Below are 24,723 nucleotides of genomic sequence, written 5' to 3'. Positions count from 1 at the left end.
GTCCGTGGATTTCGGTCTGTTGATTGAGGGAATCATGACGTTTTGCGCCGTTCCCAGACAAAGTGTCAAAAACGGATTTTAGGTAAATGTTTAGCCAATAACTTTTGCAGACTAACCAACCAGTGTGCTCTCTGTCGAGCAGTGTGTGAAAACTTGTTTTGAACATGCTAGCACGTCTCTCTCTCTCGTGCTCCCTCACTCTCCCTCTCGTAGGCTATGGTCTGCGTAGTGCGTAATCTAGCCTTATCGAATTTTTGACACACGGTGTAGGCTACAAGTTATCTTGCTTGCACGGTCTCACTGTAGGGGTGGTTTGTCCCGACTCACAGGCACCAGGGGAATATCAGAAAAGCTCCCTTCATGAACTTTAGGGAGACTTGGCTTGTCTGCGTTCCATTTCATGAAGCCACCGTGCCATTATTTTCACGGGCTATTTTCATAATATTTAATTCGGACATATCGTTGTTTGTGTGGTTTTCTGTTGTTGTCTTTGCAACTCATACGCATTGTAACGGGCGTGTGTGTGCACGAGTGATTTCCATAGCGACGACGAGACATGCGAAAGTCTGAAGCATGTTTAATGCTGTCCTGTCCGTCCCTGTCATCTGTCATCTGTGGTCGGAAATGAGCGATGTGAACGTCGGCCAAATGTAGCCAATTAACACGCTCGCACCCTAAATATTGCATGTAAATGGCGTTTCCCGACAACGGGAAAGCTGGGTTCGACAGGTAGACCAAGGGGCCACAACATAAAAATGTAGCCCCTGGGCCACAAGTGTTGATAAGGCGCCCCTGCACACACACTCAAAAATGCATGCATAATAGTCCAGCGGATGGGTGAATCGATCGTGCACTTTTGAGTAAAAGCATACAAATCGGTACACATATACGGTACTTCTTCATATGGTGATTAATATTAGCGTTGGAGACGTCACCAAAAAAATTATAGTTTTTGAGATGGTCACCAAATCAAATATGGCCTACCCATACTAGTGAAACCATCATGCATTGCATTTTAAAAGCCTGAAATTTGGTAAATATGTCGTATACTTCATGATGTACCTATTAATATTATATATAAGGCATTGTGGAGCACGAGCTAACATGCAAAGTGTACAGTATGTGAGTGTGTGTGTGTGTGTGTGTGTGTGTGTGTGTGTGTGTGTGTGTGTGTGTGTGTGTGTGTGTGTGTGTGTGTGTGTGTGTGTGTGTGTGTGTGTAAGTGTAAGTGTGCAAGTGTGTGTGTAAGTATGTGTTTGCATAACAGTGTAACAGTGAGTTTGCACAACAATGAAAAAGAGAGAAAAGTGTAAAATAAGAAATCAACTGAAAATTGTGAGAAAGCAAGAAAAAACATGCGAAAGAAATGAAAAACCAAGACATTAACCAATAGATAGAGAGGGGATGAAGCGAAAGAGAGGAGAGGACGACAAAAAAAATGAACGAAAAAAAGCAAGAGAAATCTCAGTGTGGTCATGACCTACTGGGGGCTAACCACGGTCCACCAGCTGAGGGAGAATATGACTCACCCACATCATCTGCACTCAACGGCCAAACCGCACCATCATCACACACACACACTCCAGCACTGCCTGACACACACACACACACACACACACACACACACACACACACACACACACACACACACACACACACACACACACACACACACACAAATACATAAACATGTATGCATTAGCAGGCAAACACGTATATACTGTCACACACATTCAACACACACACAAACACATCCAAATCTTTCAGTTCAAACGCACACCTCAAAGCATTTTCTTCTCTTCACACTCACTCTGCAACCTTACCAGCAACTTCAACTGCCAACACCCCGACTCATTTGTATCTGAACTAGAGATGTACAGGATCCAAGATCCGGTTCCGGCAGGATCTTAAGCCGTGGATCCAGTATCCGGCAGTTACCTAAAACTCAGGATCTGGGGCATCTCTACTTTTTACGTAGCCTAGGCTTTTCAGTCAGTCTTTCACAACCCCAGTCGCTGCATGGAGTGAAAGCCCTTTGGAAGCGACTGTTGAAGGCAGTGTAGCAGTAAGCAAAGTGAGTCTTAAAAATAGCTTGAGCCAACGTAATAAAAAGGGCCCTCGTGTGCGAGTTGGCCATGTGTTTCAACCCTTTCGTAGGATCCGGTATCCGGTTCCGGATCAGGCAGGATCTTAAGCAGTGGATCCGGTATCCGGTTCCGGATCAGGCAGGATCTTAAGCAGTGGATCCGGTATCCGGTTCCGGATCCGGCAAGATCTTAAGCAGTGGATCCGGTATCCGGCAGCATCCTAAAAATCAGGATCCGGTGCATCTCTAATCTGAACACAAAATATCACTGCCTGCCCGCCCACCCAATGGCCCAAACAAGCTGTGATGTAACAGGACTGTGCAGAGAGAGTCCCGTCTCTTTTTTTCTTTATTTTTCTCACTTTTTTTCTCTTCTTCCCCCCGAAAACAAGGGTACAACTGTTGCTGTGTGTTCCCCCATTTCCGCCCTGCTGTGTTATCGATCAAAGCAATAAGCCTTTTCAATCCCGCCCACACCTTGGAACAAACGAGCCTTAATGTTACAGGAGTGTCTGGTCTCTTCCCCAAATGAGGCGGACACTCTTCCTTTCTCCTCTGCTTTTCTCTCCTCTCCTCTCCTCTACTCTCCTCTTCTCTTCTCTCCTCTCCACTCCTCTGCTCTCCCCTCCTCTCCTGTCCTCTCCCTCTCCTCTCCTCTCCCTATCCTCTCCTCTCATCTCCTCTCCTCTCATCCCCTGTTCTCTCCTCTCCTCTCCTCTTTTCTCCACTCCTCTCCTCTCCTCTCTTCTCCTCTCCTCCCCTCCTCTCCTCTCATCTACTCTTTTCTCCTCTCCTCCCCTTTCCCCACCTCGCCACTCCTCTCCACACCTCTCCTCTCCTCTCCTCGCCGCTCTCCGCCCGCTCCACACTGCGGCCAGGGCTTTTGTCTTATCGATCAGGGCATCTCTGTCTAGACGGTAAGAAAACAGAACAGGGGCTGGAGCAGGACCATTTCCCCTGAGGCATGCCAAAACTACAGGGAAGAGAAGAGAAGAGAAGAGAAGAGAAGAGAAGAGAAGAGAAGAGAAGAGAAGAGAAGAGCAGAGCAGAGCAGAGCAGAGCAGAGCAGAGAAGAGAAGAGAAGAGAAGAGAAGAGAAGAGAAGAGAAGAGAAGAGAAGATGAGGGGGATGGAGTGGAGAGGTAGAGAGGAGAGAGGAGAGGAAGAGAGGAGAGAGGAAGAAAGAGAAATAGAGAGGAAACTGGACGCAGTTTCCCCCTGTCAAGAGTGGGTAACTGTCCATGGCCGTCCTGAGTGCAATTCTGTCTCCATAATGCACATGTCAGACTGGGCCTACTAGCATTGTCAACCAGTCATGCTCACTGAGGCACGAAGGCCATGATGGGGAAGAACCTTTGTTTAGTTTGTTTTGGCTAAAATATGTACGTAAAATGTATGTTATCCATGCCAGAGTCAAAGATTTTGCCAAGTAGTCCTGTACACCCCAATTTGAGTCCGTGTGTGTGTGTGTGTGTGTGTGTGTGTGTGTGTGTGTGTGTGTGTGTGTGTGTGTGTGTGTGTGTGTGTGTGTGTGTGTGTGTGTGTGTGTGTGTGTGTGTGTGCGTGCGTGCGTGCGTGTGTGTGTGTGTGTGTAGGAGGGGTGGGGGTGGCAATATAGTAGAGAAATGCTGGAAAAAGGGGGGATACATTAAAGAAAAAGAAAGGAGGAGGGGTGAAAGAAGACAGAGAGGGACAGATAAAGAGTCAGTGTGCAGAATGAAAGAGATAAGTGTCAGGAGAGAAGGAAAAGAAGAGGAGAGACTTACATTTAAGAGAAGACTTCTTCTGCACACACAGCCAGACTTTATGAATGAATGTATGAGGTAGACTATCTCTGTTTCATGCATGTATGAGGGAGAATATCTGTTTTCTGTTTTATTCTCTGTTCCAATGTGTGTGTGTGTGTGCGTGCGTGCGTGCGTGCGTGCGTGCGTGCGTGCGTGCGTGCGTGCGTGCGTGCGTGCGTGCGTGCGTGCGTGCGTGCGTGCTTGTATGTGTGTGTGTGTGTGTGTGTGTGTGTGTGTGTGTGAGGCCTGGTGAATTCATGAATAAATAAATAATTAACCAGGAGATATATTACCCCACACTGCTCTCTGTCAGACACACACAAAGACAGATACAGGACTCAGTGACAGATTACTTAGCGAAATAGAAGTTATGACTTTGTTTTCTATCTTCAACTTCAACTGTGCCAGGAAATTTTGACTTTGCTCACAGATTGTTCAGCTTACTTTTGATTTACACATTATTGACAATAGTATACCTACAATACTTGCAGTCACACCTGTTCACTAAACTTCAACGATCGGAATGGAACTGAATAACTACATGTATTTGAATGAGGAGAAAATACTGTGTCAGGAAAGTACAGAACAGATGATTTTGTAGAAAACACTTCATCCACAAAAGTGGTTCAAGGTGCATAAACGGTATAATAGCATATAAGACGGAAAGATTGTGTAAACAAAGAGATATAAAGAGATTGCGTTTGAGATGTGAGCAGAGCCTGGGGGAAAGAGGAGCTGTTGGAGCTACACTTTCCTGAAAAAGATACATGTGAGCCCTTATCCCACAGGGCTCTGGCAGGTGCGGTGGATTTAGGTTTGTGGTGTGCGGGTTACACAGTAACTGTGTGTGTGTGTGTGTGTGTGTGTGTGTGTGTGTGTGTGTGTGTGTGTGTGTGTGTGTGTGTGTGTGTGTGTGTGTGTGTGTGTGTGTGTGTGTGTGTGTGTGTGTGTGTGTGTGTGTGCGTGTGTGTGTGTGTGCGTGCGTGCGTGCATGTGCTTTCTCTCAAATTAAAGACATGATCGGTGTGACTCCTTGGTTTAATGTTTGAGACAAAGCAGACAGACAGACAGACACACACACACACACACACACACACACACACACACACACACACACACACACACACACACACACACACACACACACACACACACACACACACACACACACACACACACACAAGGAACATCGCAGTCAGAGAGTGAGCAAGGCACAGAGGGAGAATGTGGGAAAGAGACAGATACATTGACAAACAGAGAGAAAAAAACACAAGAGAAAAAAGAGAGAGAGAGAGGGGGGGGTGACAGAGAGAGAGAGAGAGAGAGAGAGAGAGAGAGAGAGAGAGAGAGAGAGAGAGAGAGAGAGAGAGATAGAGAGAGAGAGAGAGAGAGAGAGAGAGAGAGAGAGAGAGAGAGAGAGAGAGAAAGTTTATAATATAGAGGAAAGTGCTTGGTCAAGATGAAACTCTACAGTAATGTCTTGCATCCCTCGTGCTACTTTGTCTCTGTCTTTATCTGTCTAGTGTCTCTATGACTATGTGTAAAACATCAGATCTTCATCTTTGTCTGGCTCCTCTTCCTCTGGGGAATCCTCAACGCAACAGATAAAAGACGACACTGAGTGAGGGCCAAAGCTGACAGGCTTGGTTCCTCCAAGGACTGACAGTGCTGAATGATGGACTGACTGACAGCTGTGAACTAACAATCAGAGCACGAGGTGATGACAGAAAAACACATCACTTCCTAACCCCAGTCGCAGCGCTTGCCTCTTTGACCCTTGACCTTAGAGCAGACCTTACATGCTCCCCCACTGTTTCCTTTGTGTCATCCATGTTGCTGGCAGTGGGGACATGGTAGCGTATGGTTGCTATATTTTAACTTCTTTGATGTAGGCTTAAAAAATTATGTAGAGTTGCCAAAATCTTGAGTATGACAGAGGGAATAGCTTTATCTTTCAAAAATGATTCACATTGGGTTCCGTGCAGCTCAGGCATCTTTTTAATTCTTAAGAATTAGACTGACACTAAAGTAAACCTAAACTTAAATTAAATCTAATGTAAACCTCTATAGAACAATAATTATTGTTAGTACAAAATATACAATTATGAACAGAGAACTGTGTAGTGCATATATGCATGTATGTATTCTACTGTATCACTGTACCGTACAGAAAGAGATTGTTACGATCCTGCAGCCACATCAGATACACATACCTGTGCAGAGAGAGAGAGAGAGAGAGAGAGAGAGAGAGAGAGAGAGAGAGAGAGAGAGAGAGAGAGAGAGAGAGAGAGAGAGAAGAAGAAGAAGAAGAAGAAGAAGAAGAAGAAGAAGAAGAAGAAGAAGAAGAAGAAGAAGAAGAGAAAATAAGAGAAAGGGTTCATTGTCATATTTAGTGTTGCCACAATAATAAGCCTATTCATAGCATTGATAGCAAATTCTCTGCAAAAGTTGACCTAAATCCCTGCTAAGATTGTAATAGAGGAGTGGCAGTCTGGTGTAGACTGCTAATCGGTCCCTCTTGCGTAAGAGTAGACAGATGTCAGATGAATCTTAAATTAAAGGGTATTTACACAAGATTAAGACTGTATCCTGTACAAACATTTCACATTCTTCTGGGAATCTTTTGTGTGAGAACTGCCTGCCTTTCTCTGTGTGTGTGTGTGTGTGTGTGTGTGTGTGTGTGTGTGTGTGCGTGCGTGCGTGCGTGCGTGCGTGCGTGCGTGCGTGCGTGCGTGCGTGCGTGCGTGCGTGCGTGTGTGTGTGCGTGCGTGCGTGTATGTGTTTGTGCGTGTCTGTGTGTCTGTGTGTGTGTGTGTCTATGTGTCTATGTGTGTGTGTGTGTGTGTGTGCGTGCGTGTGTGTGCGTGTGTTGTACAGGAGGAAGTGCCAACAGGAAAACAGTCATTTGGGCAGGAGCAGGGCCCAGCGGGAGGCCTTCCGATGGGACCAGTGACAGATTAACTATACGGTAAACATCACAACATGTCATTTAGCACAGGCGGAACGGGGCAGGGAAGCATGTCTGCAAGTTTACAACTGTTTTCATGTTTCCTGTGGGGGTGGTGGATGTGTGTGTGCAGAATGACAGGAGAAATCAGGTGTTCATTTCATATGTGATATGGAATTTATATGTGAGGTTTTATAACTGATAACTGTGTGAGTGTCTCTATGTGTGTGTGTGTGTGTGTGTGTGTGTGTGTGTGTGTGTGTGTGTGTGTGTGTGTGTGTGTGTGTGTGTGTGTGTGTGTGTGTGTGTGTGTGTGTGTGTGTGTGTGTGTGTGTGCGCGCGTTCATGCGTGCGCGTGTGTGTGTGTGTGTGTGTACACGTGTGTGTGTGTGTGTGTTCATGCATGTGTGTGTGTGTGTGTGTGTGTGTGCACGTGTGTGTGTGTGTGTTCATGCATGTGTGTGTGTGTGTGTGCATGCGTGCATATGTACAGATGCGTGCACAGGTTTTCTGTGTTTATGTGTTTTCCAGAGGTTGTGTGTGACCTCTGGCTCTCTGTAAGAGCTTCTTGATCCCTCCAATCTGTTGGGCCCTCCGCCTCAATAGAGTGGACACTAGGCCCTCTGGTGCAGCTCCAACACTAACACTGACCTGGTGGCTTAACTACTGACCCAACGTGAAGACAGATAGACATTCTGTTCTCTGCAAGGACTCCCACACTCACACAAATCATACACAGATGCAAACGCGCGCACGCACACACACACACACACACACACACACACACACACACACACACACACACACACACACACACACACACACACACACACACACACACACACACACACACAGACACGCACACACACAGACACAAATACAGACACAGACACAGACACAGACACACACACACACACACACACACACACACACACACACACACACATACAGATATCATAGACAGGCAGACATTCTGTTCTCCGAAAACACCGCCAGAAACTCCTCCCTACGAACCACTTCACATAACCAGAGACCAACTCCTTCACACTCCCACGCACACAGATATAATATGAGTCATAAAAATATCCACCAACTTTTTACACAGAAATGACGCAGAAGTAGAGGGAACATACAACGCAAATAATTTTACACATACAGACAAGTACGCACACACAAACGCGCACACACGTGCGTACACACATGCACGCACGCACGCACACATGCACGCACGCACGCACGCACGCACGCACGCACGCACGCACGCACGCACACACACACACACACACACACACACACACACACACACACACACACACACACACACACACACACACACACACACACACACGCTACTGCAGTCAAACCTCCTCAACCATGATATATGGCTGTCAGCAATAGCAGCGGAGCTGGCGGGTAGCCTTCAGACTTCACACACGGGTGATTCCGTTCATCACACTGGTCTGGTGACCACATCACAGCACCGTGATCCAGGACTGACCTCCCTACCCACCAGCCTACCCACCAGCCTACCTACCAACCTACCTGCATGTATCCCCACTTCCCTGCCTTACAGACTTCCTGCCTGCCAGAGGTACCACTACCGACAGGGCCGTTTCAAGGTAATTGGGGGCCCTAGGCATAGAAGAACTTGGGGGGCCCTTTACTTCTCTTCAAATTATTGGGGAGAGGTCCCCCCCCCCACCCCCCGGAAGAGAGAGAGAGAGAGAGAGAGAGAGAGAGAGAGAGAGAGAGAGAGAGAGAGAGAGAGAGAGAGATTTCCATAGCAGTATCATTGCAGTTTTTGAGCTGCTGCCACACGCATAAAGTTGCCATTGCAGTCATTTAAATGTAGACTTGAACTTTAAGTAAGTATGTAACCAGTCATTGCCAGGGGGTTCCCCTTTCAGCTGGGGGGCCCTTGACATTTGCCTAGTTTGCTTGCCTGCTTGCGACAGGTCTTGATGCCGGTATATCCATATCTTGACTCACTCTCTGTCAAAGGGAGCCACAGGTATGGCACATTCCCTGCATACCTATGTGCAATGGGCCTACGAAGTAGCGTAGCCGATACCACACACACAGGGGAAGTTCATGGGAGAGTGCACAAGACATGGGCCATCCTCCATTCAGCTCCTCAACAGGGGTGCATTTCTCGAAACCGTAGTTGCTAACTATGTCAGCTACTTTGCTGTTTGCAATGCAATTTCCCATTGACAACTACCCAGGTTGCTAACTAGCTAACAACTACGCTTTCGAGAAATGCAGCCCAGATTTGCCCCCTCTCTGCGGTCTTTGCAAAGGGAAGACTAGAGGGCGACTGTAAGACAGATGCATTTTTCATTCAGAGGGATTTACGTCTTTCCTGCCCTTCCGAACACATACAGAACTGTGCCGTATGTGACCTCTTCATGGCCGTTTCTTTCTCCAGTTCCTGCTGGAGACATCAGCAGCTGTTTCTTTCTAAGATGAGACAGTGCTTGCTTTGTGGTTTTGTGGTTTATGGTTTTGGAAGATCACAGTGCATGCAGTAGATAGCATCAACAACCGTTATAGAAGTTACCACCGTATTTACAGTAATTCTGTTATTTGAAGATAACTTGTAATGTCCCCTTTAGATCTGATGTTTTTTTGTTTTGTTTTTTAAAGCAAACATTCTCATTCAGATCAACTTGTTCTCCAACTGAATTATCTGGTATAGGGAAGGTATTTCTAGAAATAAAGTGGTATATGACTTCCCTACATTTTACTGAGACCAACTCATTGAGGAACAGCTGCCAGAAGAATTCATATTAAAGTAAGTTACATATTCCAATCCTGACAGCACCCAACATACAACATCCTGCATTATGTCCTAAAGGATCAGTACACCTGAATTGAAAAGGTGTAAATTGCAGGCCCCAAAATGTACCATACAATTCTTTGAAACCATCATTTTGTTTTTTTTGTTAGTATTTTTTTGTCATAAATAAGTTCCTTTACATTGCATCCTCATGAACTTTACTTTGGCCAGTTCAGAGGTGAATTGGGGTGACTGACTGAAAAGAGTAATGGGCAGAAAAACACTGACACCGGCCAAACACAGATCAGTTAACAGGTCAGTGACTGTCCTCACGTGCTCCTTTACTGGCCCCGAGCCAGCAGTGTTCCAGAGTCCATGTCTGACCCTGAGATGGGGTTGCACACATTACCCGCTGTGTGTTTGCAAACCACAACAACAAAGTATTAATGTGTGTGTGGTCCCTTTTATTCATAAAACTGGTCAAATAATTAGCCCCCATTGTTAGCTCTGCTGGGGCCTCTGTTCGCGTTTATATGTTAGCGGTTTATGAGCTAACTAGTTAAAGTGGCCATGCCAATCTAATTATAAACCCATTTCGGCCATTTTTTCACAATCCTTTATGTCATCTGACCCGGAATGCAAATTATTGTAGCTAGAAAGTTATTTTGTGGTATGTTTCAAAGCCCTTGATTGTGCCTAAAAAAGCCATCATCGGAGAGGCGACTGAATTTTCCTCATTCACATTATGTTTTGGAGCTGTGCGCTGATTGGCTCAGCTGTTGCTAGAGAACACACTCATTCACGACTCGCGCAGCTTCGCAGAGCTAGGAAGTTAACATAGAACTAATACAATGTATTATTTCTATGGGAAGTTAACGCTAGTTGTTACGCCAACTGAAACAATAAAACAGGCGACGCTATTTTGTAATAAAAAAGAATGGCAGGAATCCAACCTTATGCATTTGAACCGGAGACCGAGACCGAGTCGGAGGAGGAGATCTCTGAAGAGGAAGCCGGGGGTCGGAGAAAAATGGATGTATCAGAATGGTAAGTTAATTTATCCCTTTCTCGTCGTAGTTTCACTACACGCCAACACCAGGCATATAGTCAATATATGTATTTCCGACAATGAAACTTTATGATCCTTTAGCGTGACACTTTATGAAGACATAACATTTTCATTAAGGTACGGATAACTATGGTTATTACCAGCGGCGCATCTTGTCACCAGGCTAACCTGGCAGCAGCTGCAAGACCCCCTAGTAGAGCTCTAGACTCGATAGCTCACGCTTTACCACCACGGTAGTGGTGAATGTCTTTCAAACGTTTACTCCTTTGAAATTTTACTTTGTGTTATGTTGTAAGGTAGAAATGAAGCAGGAAGCCGTAGTACATTTTATAAACTTTATAACCAGGGTCACGGCATGTCTGTATCGTAGGTTTTACATCTTAGCATTGCTGCTGCACCAAGAACTTCCTCTATAATACATTGATAAATCATAAGATGTACCGGTGCCACCTAGCGGCGTGGCAATGTGTAGACACAACACTTTTAGCCCCAGCGGCTTCTGGTAATTACAATAACACTTACAATTTCCACGTCATTGCCTACCTTTTACCTCAGGTGTACATGTGGGCATTGCTGCACTATGGAGACGGAGGCAGAAAACATTTGTTGCAGAGAGGTGACCGTGGTAAGATGCATTGTATAACATTGCCCTCACACTTCAAATACTACTTTTGACCAAAATTATATTACATGTAGCTGACTTTTCTGCATTACCATTAGAACACGGCTGCATGTCTGAATGCAATATACCCATCACAGGTACTAAATAGAATGCAACAGCTGGAGTCACCAGTCCACTGCATGACAGACCCACCCTGGCCTTCATCCAGTGTGTTTGAGCATTTATGCTTTACAAAATGCCCTCAACTTGTACCAAACGGGATTTCGGGGACATACCAATTAGAGGTTATGGGAAGTATGTACAAGAATATTAAGCACATGCACTTACATCTACCAATAATACTTTATAAAGAAATAAGGATAATCAGACAGAATTTGTTGTATTTTGCTGTATTATGACTTAAAAGGCAACCACCCACGCGCGCACACAACAGACACACACACACACACACACACACACAACACACACAGTAATGCTAACAGTGTACTAATATATATATATATACAGTAAGAAATTCCTATACATTAACAGCATCCTTTTCCCTCTTCTTCCTCTTCTTGTCTTTTACAGCCGTTGTAGATTCCTGGCGTATCGTTTTTTTTGTTAGCTGGTGCTGGGGTATCTGGGCCGGACAGTTCGAGTAGTGATCCCCTCCTGTGTCTGTCCAGCGTGGTCCGGCGAGAGTTCCCTGATGGGACGGGGCAATATGTTGGGTTCAGGCCTCCACCCACTCTGAAACGCGACTTGTATGCTGCCACAGCGTCGTCCATGGTGGGGTGTACATACTGCGCTGAGAGGAAGCTGGGGACATTGATTGCTCGCATTTCATCTTGGAATGGCTGGGGGTTTGAGGACGACCTCCTTGAAAAGCAACTCCATCAATTCGAAGATGTAATCTTAAAAATAAAATGTATATGAAAATGAAGTGAGCATTGACCAATTGCTATATTTAACAGTATTTAATAGGTACATTTTTTTTAAAATCCCAAAATGTAGTTTTCTTACTGTATGTAGGTGCCGTTTTTTACTGGCTTCACAGATGCGCTCCTTTTTTTTTGCCTTGGGGAAACTCATTTTAAATTTCAGGCGGCCAGATGATGTTTTAGCTTGGCAGCGACGAGCATTCTCATTAAAGTGCAGTGCTGCCCAGGTACAGTCTATAGGGAGGGGAAGAGTGTTTGTTAGTAACTGTACTGTACTCAAGGTCAGAAAGATAACAGCTTAGGTTGGGTAGGTTATGTACTACACATAGATGTATTTATTCATTAGAAGTGAACATACCTGCACAACATCCCAATAAATGGGAAGGACCACATTCTTCGGTGTGAATCTTAATAGCACACTATGGAATGCCTCCAATGTGAGAACTTTGGTAGTCGGAGCTGAGCTTCTGCACATCTGTCAGGACCCTTTTGCTAAGAAGTAGCTTCTCCACCTTGCAGAGAGCTTTGGAGCCTACCAACAGATTTTTTGTTACTTGTACGACATAAACGGAAAACAAACCAAATTGACAGTAAAAATGTGGTGGGGTGCAGTGAGGAGCTCTAGGACTACATACCTGGCTTAAACCATTTTTTTGATCTTTTTTGAGGCAGCGCAGGGTGCAGACATTTGGGAAAGGTGGGGTCATCATGGGTGTGCCTATTTTGTATGTGGTTTAAAATGGAGGTCCATTTGGCCAGTTTTTCAGGGCCTGTGGAAGAGGATGTTGCTGCCCAGTAAGCATGGTTCCCGATGCTCCGCCGCCACTTTTTTAGAAGTTCGCATTCTTTGTCTTTGGACAGCTTGTCAAGTTTCTTAGATAGACCTGGTGAAAAAGAAAATGACAAAGAAAAGTTTTGAGAGATTTATTTTTGGTGTACACCTGGATGTCCTTGCAAAATGGTTTGTGTAAATATCTTGAATAGTTATTTTGTTGGGCATCCCATCCTTTCAGTGTTACAGTTATTGCTCAAATCAAGTTAAAAGACAAACATTACCTTTTTCAAAGTGCCAGACGTCATAGAAATGCTGGACATCACGATCACGCAGGTATTTCTGTATTTGAGGGTGCCGGTCAGTTACAATGTAGTCCACTGCCACACCCTTTGAGTCAAGCAACTCCAGGCTTCTTCTCAGACCCTCCTTCTCCATATTGCAGCTACCTCCAACCTCATTGCTCTTGTGGAATAAAAATCAAAGCATGATGAGTGTATGAATCCAAGAATGTCTATACTACAAAATACTTTTCAGTCTGTTTGAGTAGACTGGATATGCAAAACACACTTGCTGGTTGGAACATAGCTGTGCTAAATACTACCATCTACTCACCTGAACAAGCTGCACATCAATAATGTTGTTGTTCTCCAGGTTCATCAGCGAGTAGCTGCCATACTTCGCACTGTGACCTGCAAACACAATTAATGTCATGGGCACACTGATTTTGAGCGTTCAGACATAACCTCTGTTATAATTTTGCTGGCAGTGTAGTACTGTGGTAGTACGAGTGTAGTACTTTTGAGAGACCATTAAAGCTATGTAGGCCTACATTGTGAATCAATACGTAGGCTTACCTGGACTGTCTGCCCTCATATCGCCACCAAGTTTGACTTTGTGTTGGCTGAGATCCTTCCACTGTTCCTCCTGAAATTGATGCCACTTGTGAATAATAGCTGGCTCCAGGTATGTCCGTGCATGTCTTCTGAAAGTTGTATACCCAATGGACCTGAGGTTCAACGCTTTGAATACCTACAAGTGAAATAGTCATTCATTACCACAGTTCTATGACAATTCTGCTCTTTGGATGACAATATTACAGTTATGAACAACAGTAGGACATTTGTGCTATACACAATGCATAGAAATGTGATGGTGCTAAGTGTGATCCCATACCTTGTTCAGTTGGAAAAATGATGTGCCGGTGAAGTAAATGGCTGCAGAGAGTTGTAAATTTGTTGTTGGACAGGTCCCTGTCACTGGCTGACTGCTCCATTCCCGGTAGTACCCACACCGGCCACATTTTTGCTGTACAGTCAAGAAGGTGCCTCGTCTGTGCGGTGTGACATCGCTTTTTGTTTTGCAAAGGGGGCACTTTTCGAAGATCTCCAAAAGGCACTTCTCGCTCACAATGTACTTAACATCTGTGTGACTGTGGCTGGTGTCACTAAGTAAGAAAATTAGACAAGTGGGGATTTAGAGTGTTCACAACACAAAAGCTTATTCTTTGCCATGAAGGAAGTAGGGGTGTGTTGTCTATGTGGCATTTTGTTTTGTATGGTAAAGGATTTCAAATTCACTTACGAAATATGCGATGACTCCAAGTCTGACATTGTGTCTTGGTCGGGCACATATGTGGAGTCATGTGGTTCAGCGACTAATGAGGAGTCTTCCCCTTCATCTAGCAGTTCATCGTCATCCTCCTCCACAGCCAAGCGTGGTCTTTTGGCTGGCCGTGACTTGATGGGTGTGGAGGTCAGGGCTTCCCAAGTCGTTTCAGTGGCAGCTGCGCATGGTGTTTGAATTTCTATTTGCAATGAATTTTTACCACAATTACCATTATGTGAAAACACAGGAATAACGACAAAATAACACAGTGGCCCACACAACTATAGATGTCTATCAGATGCAACTAAAACAGAATAGAAGACACTGTTGCAAAATTTACGAAATCACAAACCTCTGCTTTTCACACGATAACCTCGTAAAGTCTTTGCTGACAACTGAGTACCCTTGGTGGACAGACTGGGTGGGTCTGTCTGACAAGCCGCATCCTTGAACGTGGGTGTTCCTAAGCAGGTCTGAGTGACAAACAAAAAGGGAAATGAACACAGAATAGTTGCTTTGACTTTTCAACTGCGTGTTGAGGACTTAAAACCATAATGAATTAGTCAGCGAGTTTGTCAGTGCCAAAACGCCGCCTAGCCTAATAAAAAAGTTAAACATGGCAGACTGGCGTTACGTGACAGTAGCCCAAGATGTGCAGTGTTAGGCACGCAAACTAAGTTACGTTTATAGTTAAAATGTTAAAGATAGCAAATGACAGTTGGTTGTTGTTGGTCGCCTGTTGTTACGCTATGTTGCTACTTTGTATCACTAGCTTACGAGTGTGAAGACATTGTAGCGACAAAGGGCACAAATGTAGCGATTGCAGCCTGGCTACTTTGGACTGTGGTGGAGGCAATGTAGCCACGTTTGCATACGGTGGCATGGGAAACAGACTAGTTGCCTATTAAACATGGAGACTGTCAGAATCTTTCGGGACTTTTGAAATACGCCAGCTTTAACGGTAGAGCTCTAGCTACGTCTGCCAGCCAGATTACCCAGGATAGATACACTGTAGGCTACACACGCACACACGACACATTCATCAAATAATTGGTTTAGGTTACTTACGGGTACAGTAGGCCTACAACCAGACAGTCGGGATGATGGCACTGCGTCTGGTTTCAAATGTAACTTCGCCGCAAATCCACTATGGAACTGGCCAAAGTTGGTATAGTCATTCTCGTCGAAGTGCAGTGTACACACACTTAACTTTGAACTATGCTTCTCTGGCACAGCTCCAAAAATAAATTTAAGCCATTCCGTTTTCACTTGTGGGTCTTTTGGTAACATATGCAATTGTCCAATTTTGTTTGAACAAAGTTCGCAAGTTCGTAGACGTTCAGCCATAGTTGCTCGAAAAAATAACGATTAATTATGGAATTATAGAATCTGACTCATAGATACACATCTATGATCTGACTCCTCTGTGAGTGGGCGTGGTTAAGCGGCCGTGGTAGTCAGGGTGACGTAAGCCTGCCCTGTTTTTTTAATTGGCCAGGTTTACCATTTTTTTAATTTTCATAAACTGTAACAATCAAACGAAGTAAAAATATTTTTTCACATTCACAGGACCAGGAAAACATATTATGAACTTTTATAACACATAATCATGCAAGAAGGTTTAAAAAATTTGGCATGGCCTCTTTAAACCACAGCGCAACCACAATGGCATGGCCATTCAGTTACTGCCACAGTAAACAATTTGCTAGGTACATCACTGCAGGGTTCAGTAAAGCTTGGAAAATCACACAGCACACACAAAGGTTGTTCATGACCTGCAATTATATCCATGTCTGTCCATGCGGTGGCCAATTACACAAATTCTCCTGACAGTTACAGCCGTGACCTATGACCCCTTGGACAGACCGATAAGGGCAACTGTTTGTTGACAATATGACAGTCGTCATGACTACTGTGTCATGCTCTACATGATCGCAGTGGTCTTTTTTCCCCAATGGTTTTGAAGTGTGAACTAAGCTTCCCCTGACTTCCCCCCACATACAATCGGCTGGCTTTGTGTAACAAGGAACAGTAAAAAAAAAGAAAAAAAAAAGAAAAAAAAGAACTAAACTGAAACGGAAAAAAAGCGCATTAAGCTCTTTAAGTCATAAAAGTCCGCTGTGGTCTTTAGGGTGGCAAACACCAGAGGCCATAAATGACAGCTTAAGGCTACAGGCGAAGATGACCTCAGCTGGGCTCTGGCTCCATCGCATGTGTCCATGAATGGATGGAAGGGTGGGTGGGTGGATTTGGTGGGTCAGTGGATTGGTTGGTTTGTGGGTGGGTAGGGGAACAGATACTGCAGTTGCAGGTGTATGTGCGCGCGCGTGCGCGCGCGCGTGTGTGTGTGTGTGTGTGTGTGTGTGTGTGTGTGTGTGTGTGTGTGTGTGCGTGTGCGTGTGCGTGTGTGTGTGTGTGTGTGTGCGCGCGTACATGTTTTTGCGTGTGTGCCCATTTCCGATGGTCATGGAAATTGTACTGCAAGGTTGTTCTACTATGGCGATTTCGCCCCCCTACCACTTCTGGGCACCATCTCTACTCACCCCCACAGGCTGGGAAACGTCATGAACCGATCCAGGCCCAGCCGGAGCCATCATCGCCTGGGAAACCCCCCTCTGCCTTCCCCCCTACCCTCCCACCCGCCCGCCTGCCTGTGGAAATTCCATTAGATGTAGCCAGAATCACTCTTTTGGGGCAACTTTACAACTACAGAAGGCTGTGTGTGTGTGTGTGTGTGTGTGTGTGTGTGTGTGTGTGTGTGTGTGTGTGTGTGTGTGTGTGTGTGTGTGTGTGTGTGTGTGTGTGCACCTGATTTGTCTACCATGCTCAATACATGAAGGTGGTGATGCCTGCACTCCCATCTGAATGATGGTATGCTGTTTTTCAACATTGCATCATTGCTCCAGTTGTGTGAAGCTTCTTTTTCATCCATGTCAAGTAATTCAAATAGTTAAGCTGTAACAACTGTATTTCTTTGGACTTGAACATTTTTCATTCCTCATTCAAAGGAGCATTCTGGTTCAGAACGTATGCCGAAGCTCCTTGGACTGTGGAGTTAAAAGTGATATTATACCATTTTTAGAAATAAGCTCCAGCCGCCAGCTGGTCTCATAGGATTCAATGTTAACTGCTAGCTTAGAATTAAAAATTCGTACTAACATACTCAGAGAACAGCAGGAAGTACATGAGAAAGGTACACCTCAATCATTTATCTCAAGGGCATGTGTAATATGGGCTTCTTTCTACAAAATGGTACAGTTTCACTTTAAATGTCTTCAACCTCGAGGAGGAAGTCCAGTTGCTCACAGCTACACTCTTTGGATGCCTTGTTTACAGTTGTTTACTGTTGTTTGCAGCCATGTTGGGCAATATGATGGGGAAACGAGGGGACTCAATAAAAGCAGAGAGATGGCGTGTGTGTTATTTGCCTGTGAAAAACGCTTACTGGATTACTTGGTTAAGACTGCTGACAGACACTATGCAAATCATCTGGGGGAAGGCCTCGTAAAATGCAGACGCGAGGAGGACAAGGCAGCAGACGATGACAAGTGATGTTATTGGAATAAGCCAAAAATCGTTTCCAGTTGAGAATCAGCGGTGGCACTTCGTCTAAATTACACACAGACGCACACAAGGTCACACATCCTGCCCAGCTCAAGACTTTAGACTCCAACCACTCAAAACTCTGTCTCTCTCTCTCTCTTTCCCCTTCTTTAAGTCTCTGTCTCTCATTCCATCGCATTACGTCAATTTCATTCGTTCTCCCTCTTTCTTTCTCTCTCTCCCTCCCTCTTTCCACTCTTCTTTCCCATCTCATGTTCTTTCCCCTTTTCATCGCCTCATCTCATTATTGTCACAAACCATCTTCAACACGCGCACGCACGCACGCACGCATGCACGCACACACGCACACATGCACGCACGCACGCACGCACGCACGCACACACACACACACACACACACACACACACACACACACACACACACACACACACACGCGTGACATCTAGCCTGCTATTACTCTTTCAACCACCATTCCTCCATGACTCCATTACCCTCTCTTAGCCCCTATAGAAGCAGTCCCACATGTTCAGTCATCCAATCAAGTTCAGTTACTCATCACCTTGGTCCAACTGGTCCAGTACCACAGGTACCGCTGCGCTGACCCAGTCCAGCATTCCACCTGAGCCTGCTATGGCCTCATACCCAAAAGAATAGTAAGTCTGTCCCCGAAGAACCACAAGGAGCCCACATCCAAAAAGCCCAATGTACTAATCAGAACCAGACAGAGACTAATTTAGAAGGAATGGATCGCAGTTCCAAATAGTTCAGGTCCAAGAGGGGGATGTTTGCAAAAAGTAGGAGCAATTTGTGGCCCAGGAGAATTATCTCTACAATGTCCCAAAACTGCCCGCTTTGACAGAAGTCTCTCCCAGCTTGGGTGCAACAATGTCTGCATGTCGAGTCTGAGAAGACTATTTCTAGGGACACATAAACACACAGAGACGAACACGCTCACAGGTTGTCAAGGCCAACTGTGCACGGGTCCAGGATCAGAGATGGAATCACATGTCTCAAGAAGGAGGGCTCTGGGGTTTTTTATTACAAAATCACCACAAACACAAAAAGACTGAAATACACTCAGACCCAGATATACAGTCAATGCACACGCACACACGGACGCACGCACGCACACACACACACAGACACAGACACGCACGCACGCACGCACGCACGCACGCACGCACGCACGCACACACACACACACACACACACACACACACACACACACACACACACACACACACACACACACACCCCCAGACATGACGACATACAAAATACAGATATCAATCTAAAGTAAATACAGTATCTTTGGGTTTTTCCGGCAGTAGTCTCAACTGTACCCCAAAGCCATGCTCCACAGGTGAGGACACATAATCATTTAATTTGTTCCGAGAACTCATCTCATTTCCTCTTCATGTTTAAAAACAGATGCATCTGGCCCTGCTCTGTTCAACAGCACAGCTTAATGTCTCATACTCAGTCAGAATGATGTTCCCTTCAGGTAAATTCCCCCTCTTCATGATATTAGGGGTGTAAATCATAGCCTCCATGACGATACGATTCAGTATCGATATCTTATTTATTCAATGCGATGCGATTTGATTCGTTTTTGTCCCAATTACTTTTCCAATTCTATTATGTTATTCGGCATTGGCCAGCGATTTGATTTGATGCGATACTTAAGAATGCCTCACGATACGATGCAATTCAATTCAATCATCAGACTATATCGCGATATATAGATACATTTCCATTACTATTTACACCCCTACTCCATACACATTTGGCAATTTTTTACTTCAAGTACAGTCTTTTGTTGACGCAGTGCACACACACCCTTGCAATATGGCGAAGAATTTAAAAGGTCCTCTCTTCTATTTACACTTTACAGTTTCGACAGGGTTTGCCAAGTTTGACGTATTTGAAATACTGCGCTATGGCGGTTCACCGCTGTGTGCAAAGGCAGGAATGCAGATAAGAATCAAGAGGGTCTGAGCAGCACGTTAATTATTAGAGCAGAAAAGAAAACAGAGAGTGAGAAAAAAGAAAAAGAAGAAAAGAAAAGAAAATAGAGAGAAAGGGATGGCTTTACTGTAATGATGGAGATGGAGAACACAGGGCCTACAGCACACATTCATCTATTACAAAACCACTTGACACTGCACTGCCTTAAGTCCACAAAAACCTTTTCAGCATTGTTTACATTAAATACTGTACATTCTTTCACGCATAGAGGGAACAGATATTAATGACATTCACAGAACCCAGGCAGACTATTCTTCTTCTTTAGTGGACAAAAGGAACAGAAAGTGATTCTATGATAAAGTACATTATTCAACAGTTAAGTCATTCTTTTATAGGCTATACCTGCCTTTTGCATTTGTTACATCTGTCACCAGAAATAAACAAATAAAGACGCAAATGAAGACGCAATCTCTGTCTTTAAATCGATGTTTACACAATAGCTGCTCTGATACAAAAGGAAAGGGTAAGGTCAGGGAAAGGTATTTTGTATACAGAAGTCGGTAGGAGTTTTTACTGTATAAGCAAGCAACAAGTCTTAATTTCTGCAGAGATTTACATCAGTGGTTTTTCAGAAGTGCAAAATGAATTATTGTTTATTATCCAGCTTTATCATTCAATGAGCAATGCGCATGCATTCTGTAAGTCTGCACAAATTGCAAAACTGAATTTTGTCAATAAAGTACAGAACTGTAAGTGTACATTAAGTACTAGCTTGTCTTCGGTAACAGGCAGGTAGCTGCATTGTCTGTCATTTACAAAGTAGTCTCTGGCCCTTCACACCAACTCAGTGCGTTATTAACCCATGGAAGGTGACAAAGCCAATGAAGGACTGTATTACACCCTGTTAGAAGATAGATAAGCCCCTGTAACTATTTTGAAACGGTTTTACAGCACCTTACCACCATTAATAGTCAGCACATTTTTTATGGAGAAAGCTTCAACCATCTGCAAGCAACTTGCTGCACTGACCAAATCAGGGGTGCGTTTCTCAAAAGCGTGGTTGTCAGCCAGTTAGCAACTTGGGTAGTTGCCAATGGGAAATTGCATTAAAAATAGCAAAGTAGCTAACGTAAAGTAGTTAGCAACTATGGTTTCGATAAATGCACCCCAGAACATTAGGAGCCAATCAAAATTGGCTTTTTAACCTCACACAAGTGTAAGTAACAGATGAGAAGTAACTAAGCTGACTAAGAAGCATCACCGTACAGTCAGAGTACTGCAGCAGCCTAGGGCTTTGCGTGTATAGCCAGTCTACAGATGTAAAAACGCAAACACATGACAGACGAGGTGAAAAATGTTCTCTCAGCAGCAGAAACACAAACAGAAGTATTTGTCAGGGTTTGCACTCGTGTGATGGATGACCCGAAGATAATTATTCCAATACAACACAAATGTAGTCTTGTGTGTGTGTTTTTCTGGAAAAAGGTGCTCCTATGATGAGGTATTTGTTTGGCAAAAGGAGCCATGACAAAAATGAAAAGGAATACACGGTCTAATCAGCTTGTTGCCCTCCTTTCGCAATGTCTCTCTCTCTCTTCTCGCCAGCTATTTAACCACGCATTGGCTCTGCATCTGATTCCAGTTAGGGTCCATAAAAACAACGGTGGAGGTGAAGCTCCTTGTCTGAATCCTCCTGCTCCTCTTGTTGCCGACGGGCGTCAGGGCAGTGGTCTTTTGGCACATCCACTCCTAGTCATTTCCCAAAGGCAGTGCTACCAAGAGAAACATTCAATCTCACACACAAGAGCACACACACGTGCACGCGAGCACACACACGCACTCACACACTCATACACACGCACACACACACACACACACACACACACACACACACACACACACACACACACACACACACCAGGGGCGGAGTGGCCCACCTTTTCCCACCGGGAGAATTTTCCCCTTGGCGGCCCTCTTTAAAAAAAAAAAAACAAACAAACAAAAAAAAGCGAACAACATGGTTTCCTAACCAAAAAGACAAAAGCCACGAAATCTGCAGTCGTACTACATGTGAACATTAGTGTAGTCAAAATATCAACCTGAATTGGAGAATTTAGCCTACACCTTGATGAAATGCACAGCCAGTGGTGTAGTCTATGTAAAACGCAGGTATACGCACCCATTTCAAAATGTCAGGGATTGCAGTATACCCACTTAAAATGGATTGATCCATTATTTACAATAGCACAAATGTATACAGTACACATAAAAAAAATGCTCAAATATACAGTATACCCACTTCAAAAAAGTAGACTACACCACTGGAGCCATCATCACAGTCCAAAGCATTCATAGGCCTACTAGGTTAGGCTACATCACGTACTGTTCCATGCAAATGTGCACTCCACTGTCATTTTGACAGTTTGAAATTGAAATATCGTTTAAGGAAGACGGATGAGCATGGGCACAAAGTTTTGAGTGTGGGGATTTTTAGAAGAGTAGGCTTACAAAATATAGTATAGTAGCCTATAGCCTATAGTTTACAAAAAGTCTGTCTACATTGTGCAATAAACCCACCATGCAGCAAATAAGCCAAACCTAGCTACTTCAAAGCACAACCATAAGTCAACAAAATGTATAACCAAACGGTGTAGGCCTACCTTAAAACGCTGTCTTCGTCGCAGCAAATGTCTTTGTTTCTTGCAATTACATTTTAATCCACAGTTTAGGCTACACACCCAGCACTGCTCACATCAGAATCTTCTTGTGTGGTAATTATTTTGTTCCATTTCTTCAGACATTACATAGGCTACATCCTAAATGTGCCATATATAAATGTATGTTTGATATACCATTATTTTCGACTGTAATGAGATATACCTCTAGTTCTAACAATGCCATCAAAACATGTACAACGTGTTTTCCTGCTTAGCTGCAGTTCACTTCCTTACCACTTGGTGGAGTATGTTCGTAACCCAAGTCAATAACCACAGAACAAGAGAATCTGGAGTGGCAGACTGTAAACTGTAACAGTCATGTGGAAATCGGAAAATAAATCACAACTGACTAATATTTCCGTTCCTTGGTAACCAATCTAAATATCACAGGTTCTTGAAATACTGAAAACGAAACTATGTTACTAAGATCTAGTAAACTTCCGCGATCTACGGTGTATGAACATTATCAGTAGAGAAGGGGTGTGGCCAATTTACTGTTTGACACCGTCACTGAGGTATTGCGGTCGGGTAAACGGTATATATACTGTTGAGTCAACTCCAAATAAATCAGGTATTGACTTGTAGGTAGTTCGCATTAGTTTCGACGCTGTGCCAGCTGAGTATATAATGCGGCTGAACACTTTGGGGCCGGCTGAGAACATAATACGGCCGTTGTAATATATTTCGCGGCCGCGGCCCACCGGGACAAGTCCCCGATCTCCCGATGGCCACTCCGCGCCTGACACACACACACACACACACACACACACTAAGGGTGGGCGATATATACCGTCTGCGAAGTTATCGTAAATGTTGTTTTGACGATGAGTAATTTTGCAATATCGAGATATTTTTATGAAGATGCTAAAATAAACAAAAGCGCTGTGACAGGACTCATTCAGACAGTGACGACAGCCAAGCCTTTCAGCCAATAGTAATGTAGTTGTGAACTGGAGAAAAAAGTCTGTGAACCAATGAGCAGACAGCGCTGAGGGGGGCGGGCTGCAGCATTTTGTCAGACAGGAGACAAAAAATTCCGTGTCACTCGTGCACAGACAGCACTGCTGCTGCTGGGCACTGGAGGAGAGTTGCTGTTATCCAAATGGTGGATTTACATGAGGAATTCAACCACTAAACCAGCCATTGCATGGTGCTGAGGGCGTTTTGAAGCTATGTGCTTTACTTAGCAACCGTCTGTGATTATGGAAAGCCAAATAGTTAGGAAGATAAATAGCTTTGTCTCTGGTCTGAGAAATCGCTAGTTAGCATGCTAGTTAGCGAACTAGGCTAAGCAATGTTGTTCTCTACAACTATAAGTGGCTGTTACTACTCAAACACCCACCTGCATACAGATGGCATAACTGCTTAGGTGGACAAGTACTGTTAAGTTAGACTGGTGCAGTGAGTTAAATTACAATGTGTGAAATTCAACACATGCAATTTGCAGCTGCCCTAGTTTCCTATCCATGTACTGTTTCCAGTCAAAAATGGCTGTCATCTAACAGAATCATAAGCAATACATTATAAAACTATTTTTTATTTACATAGATATGTTTTCATGCCAAGTGATGAAGTATTACTTTACAGACCAGAGCATATGCATGTTATTAAATTCAAAAGCTCTTCAGCACAGCATTTCTCCCAACTCTCTGTCCCTCCCCAGTTACAACACAAATGCAGCACTACTACCTCCAGTGCAGAATTGAAATGTGTCTGGAATCATGCACAAATAATAGACAGCATAAATGTGTAGCTTTGTTATACTGCCATGCTTTGTGATGTAGCCTAGTGTAGACATGCCATCATTTATGCAGACCTCTTGGTAACATGCAGTTTAGGCTACATAGGCCTACAAATTATCTGCTTTACTCACCCTGCCCTG

The 24,723-nt window shown here is 44.3% G+C and overlaps 3 protein-coding genes and 1 long non-coding RNA gene across 5 annotated transcripts in view; 1 reads left to right on the top strand and 3 right to left on the bottom strand.

Moving 5' to 3' along the window:
- Positions 1 to 24,723, bottom strand: part of me1 (malic enzyme 1, NADP(+)-dependent, cytosolic) — a 216,585-nt gene that overhangs the window by 160,026 nt on the left and 31,836 nt on the right. The window lies entirely within an intron of this gene.
- On the top strand, positions 10,477 to 11,889 carry LOC134448616 (uncharacterized). Of its 2 annotated transcripts, none has more exons than XR_010034808.1 (3): positions 10,477 to 10,645; positions 11,223 to 11,292; positions 11,860 to 11,889. It is a non-coding gene; the product is annotated as an uncharacterized LOC134448616 (long non-coding RNA). The 2 variants fall into 2 exon arrangements; XR_010034807.1 differs by lacking the exon at positions 11,860 to 11,889 and adding an exon at positions 11,427 to 11,477.
- Positions 12,632 to 14,099, bottom strand: LOC134448728 (uncharacterized). The gene is made up of 5 exons (XM_063198382.1): positions 13,842 to 14,099; positions 13,600 to 13,676; positions 13,269 to 13,449; positions 12,848 to 13,096; positions 12,632 to 12,744 (listed from the first exon to the last, which is right to left on the bottom strand). The coding sequence occupies exons 1-5, from the start codon at positions 13,858 to 13,860 to the stop codon at positions 12,632 to 12,634; spliced, it is 639 nt and encodes a 212-aa protein (XP_063054452.1). The 5' UTR covers positions 13,861 to 14,099.
- LOC134448727 (uncharacterized) lies at positions 14,143 to 16,202 on the bottom strand. Its single transcript, XM_063198381.1, has 4 exons — positions 15,661 to 16,202; positions 14,945 to 15,065; positions 14,569 to 14,791; positions 14,143 to 14,431 (listed from the first exon to the last, which is right to left on the bottom strand). The coding sequence occupies exons 1-4, from the start codon at positions 15,937 to 15,939 to the stop codon at positions 14,143 to 14,145; spliced, it is 912 nt and encodes a 303-aa protein (XP_063054451.1). The 5' UTR covers positions 15,940 to 16,202.

Source organism: Engraulis encrasicolus, chromosome 5 (genome assembly GCF_034702125.1).
Source record: "Engraulis encrasicolus isolate BLACKSEA-1 chromosome 5, IST_EnEncr_1.0, whole genome shotgun sequence".
Classification (NCBI taxonomy): Eukaryota; Metazoa; Chordata; class Actinopteri; order Clupeiformes; family Engraulidae; genus Engraulis; species Engraulis encrasicolus.
Note: the sequence above shows the minus strand (reverse complement) of the source record. Positions and strands in the feature narration are given on the sequence as shown.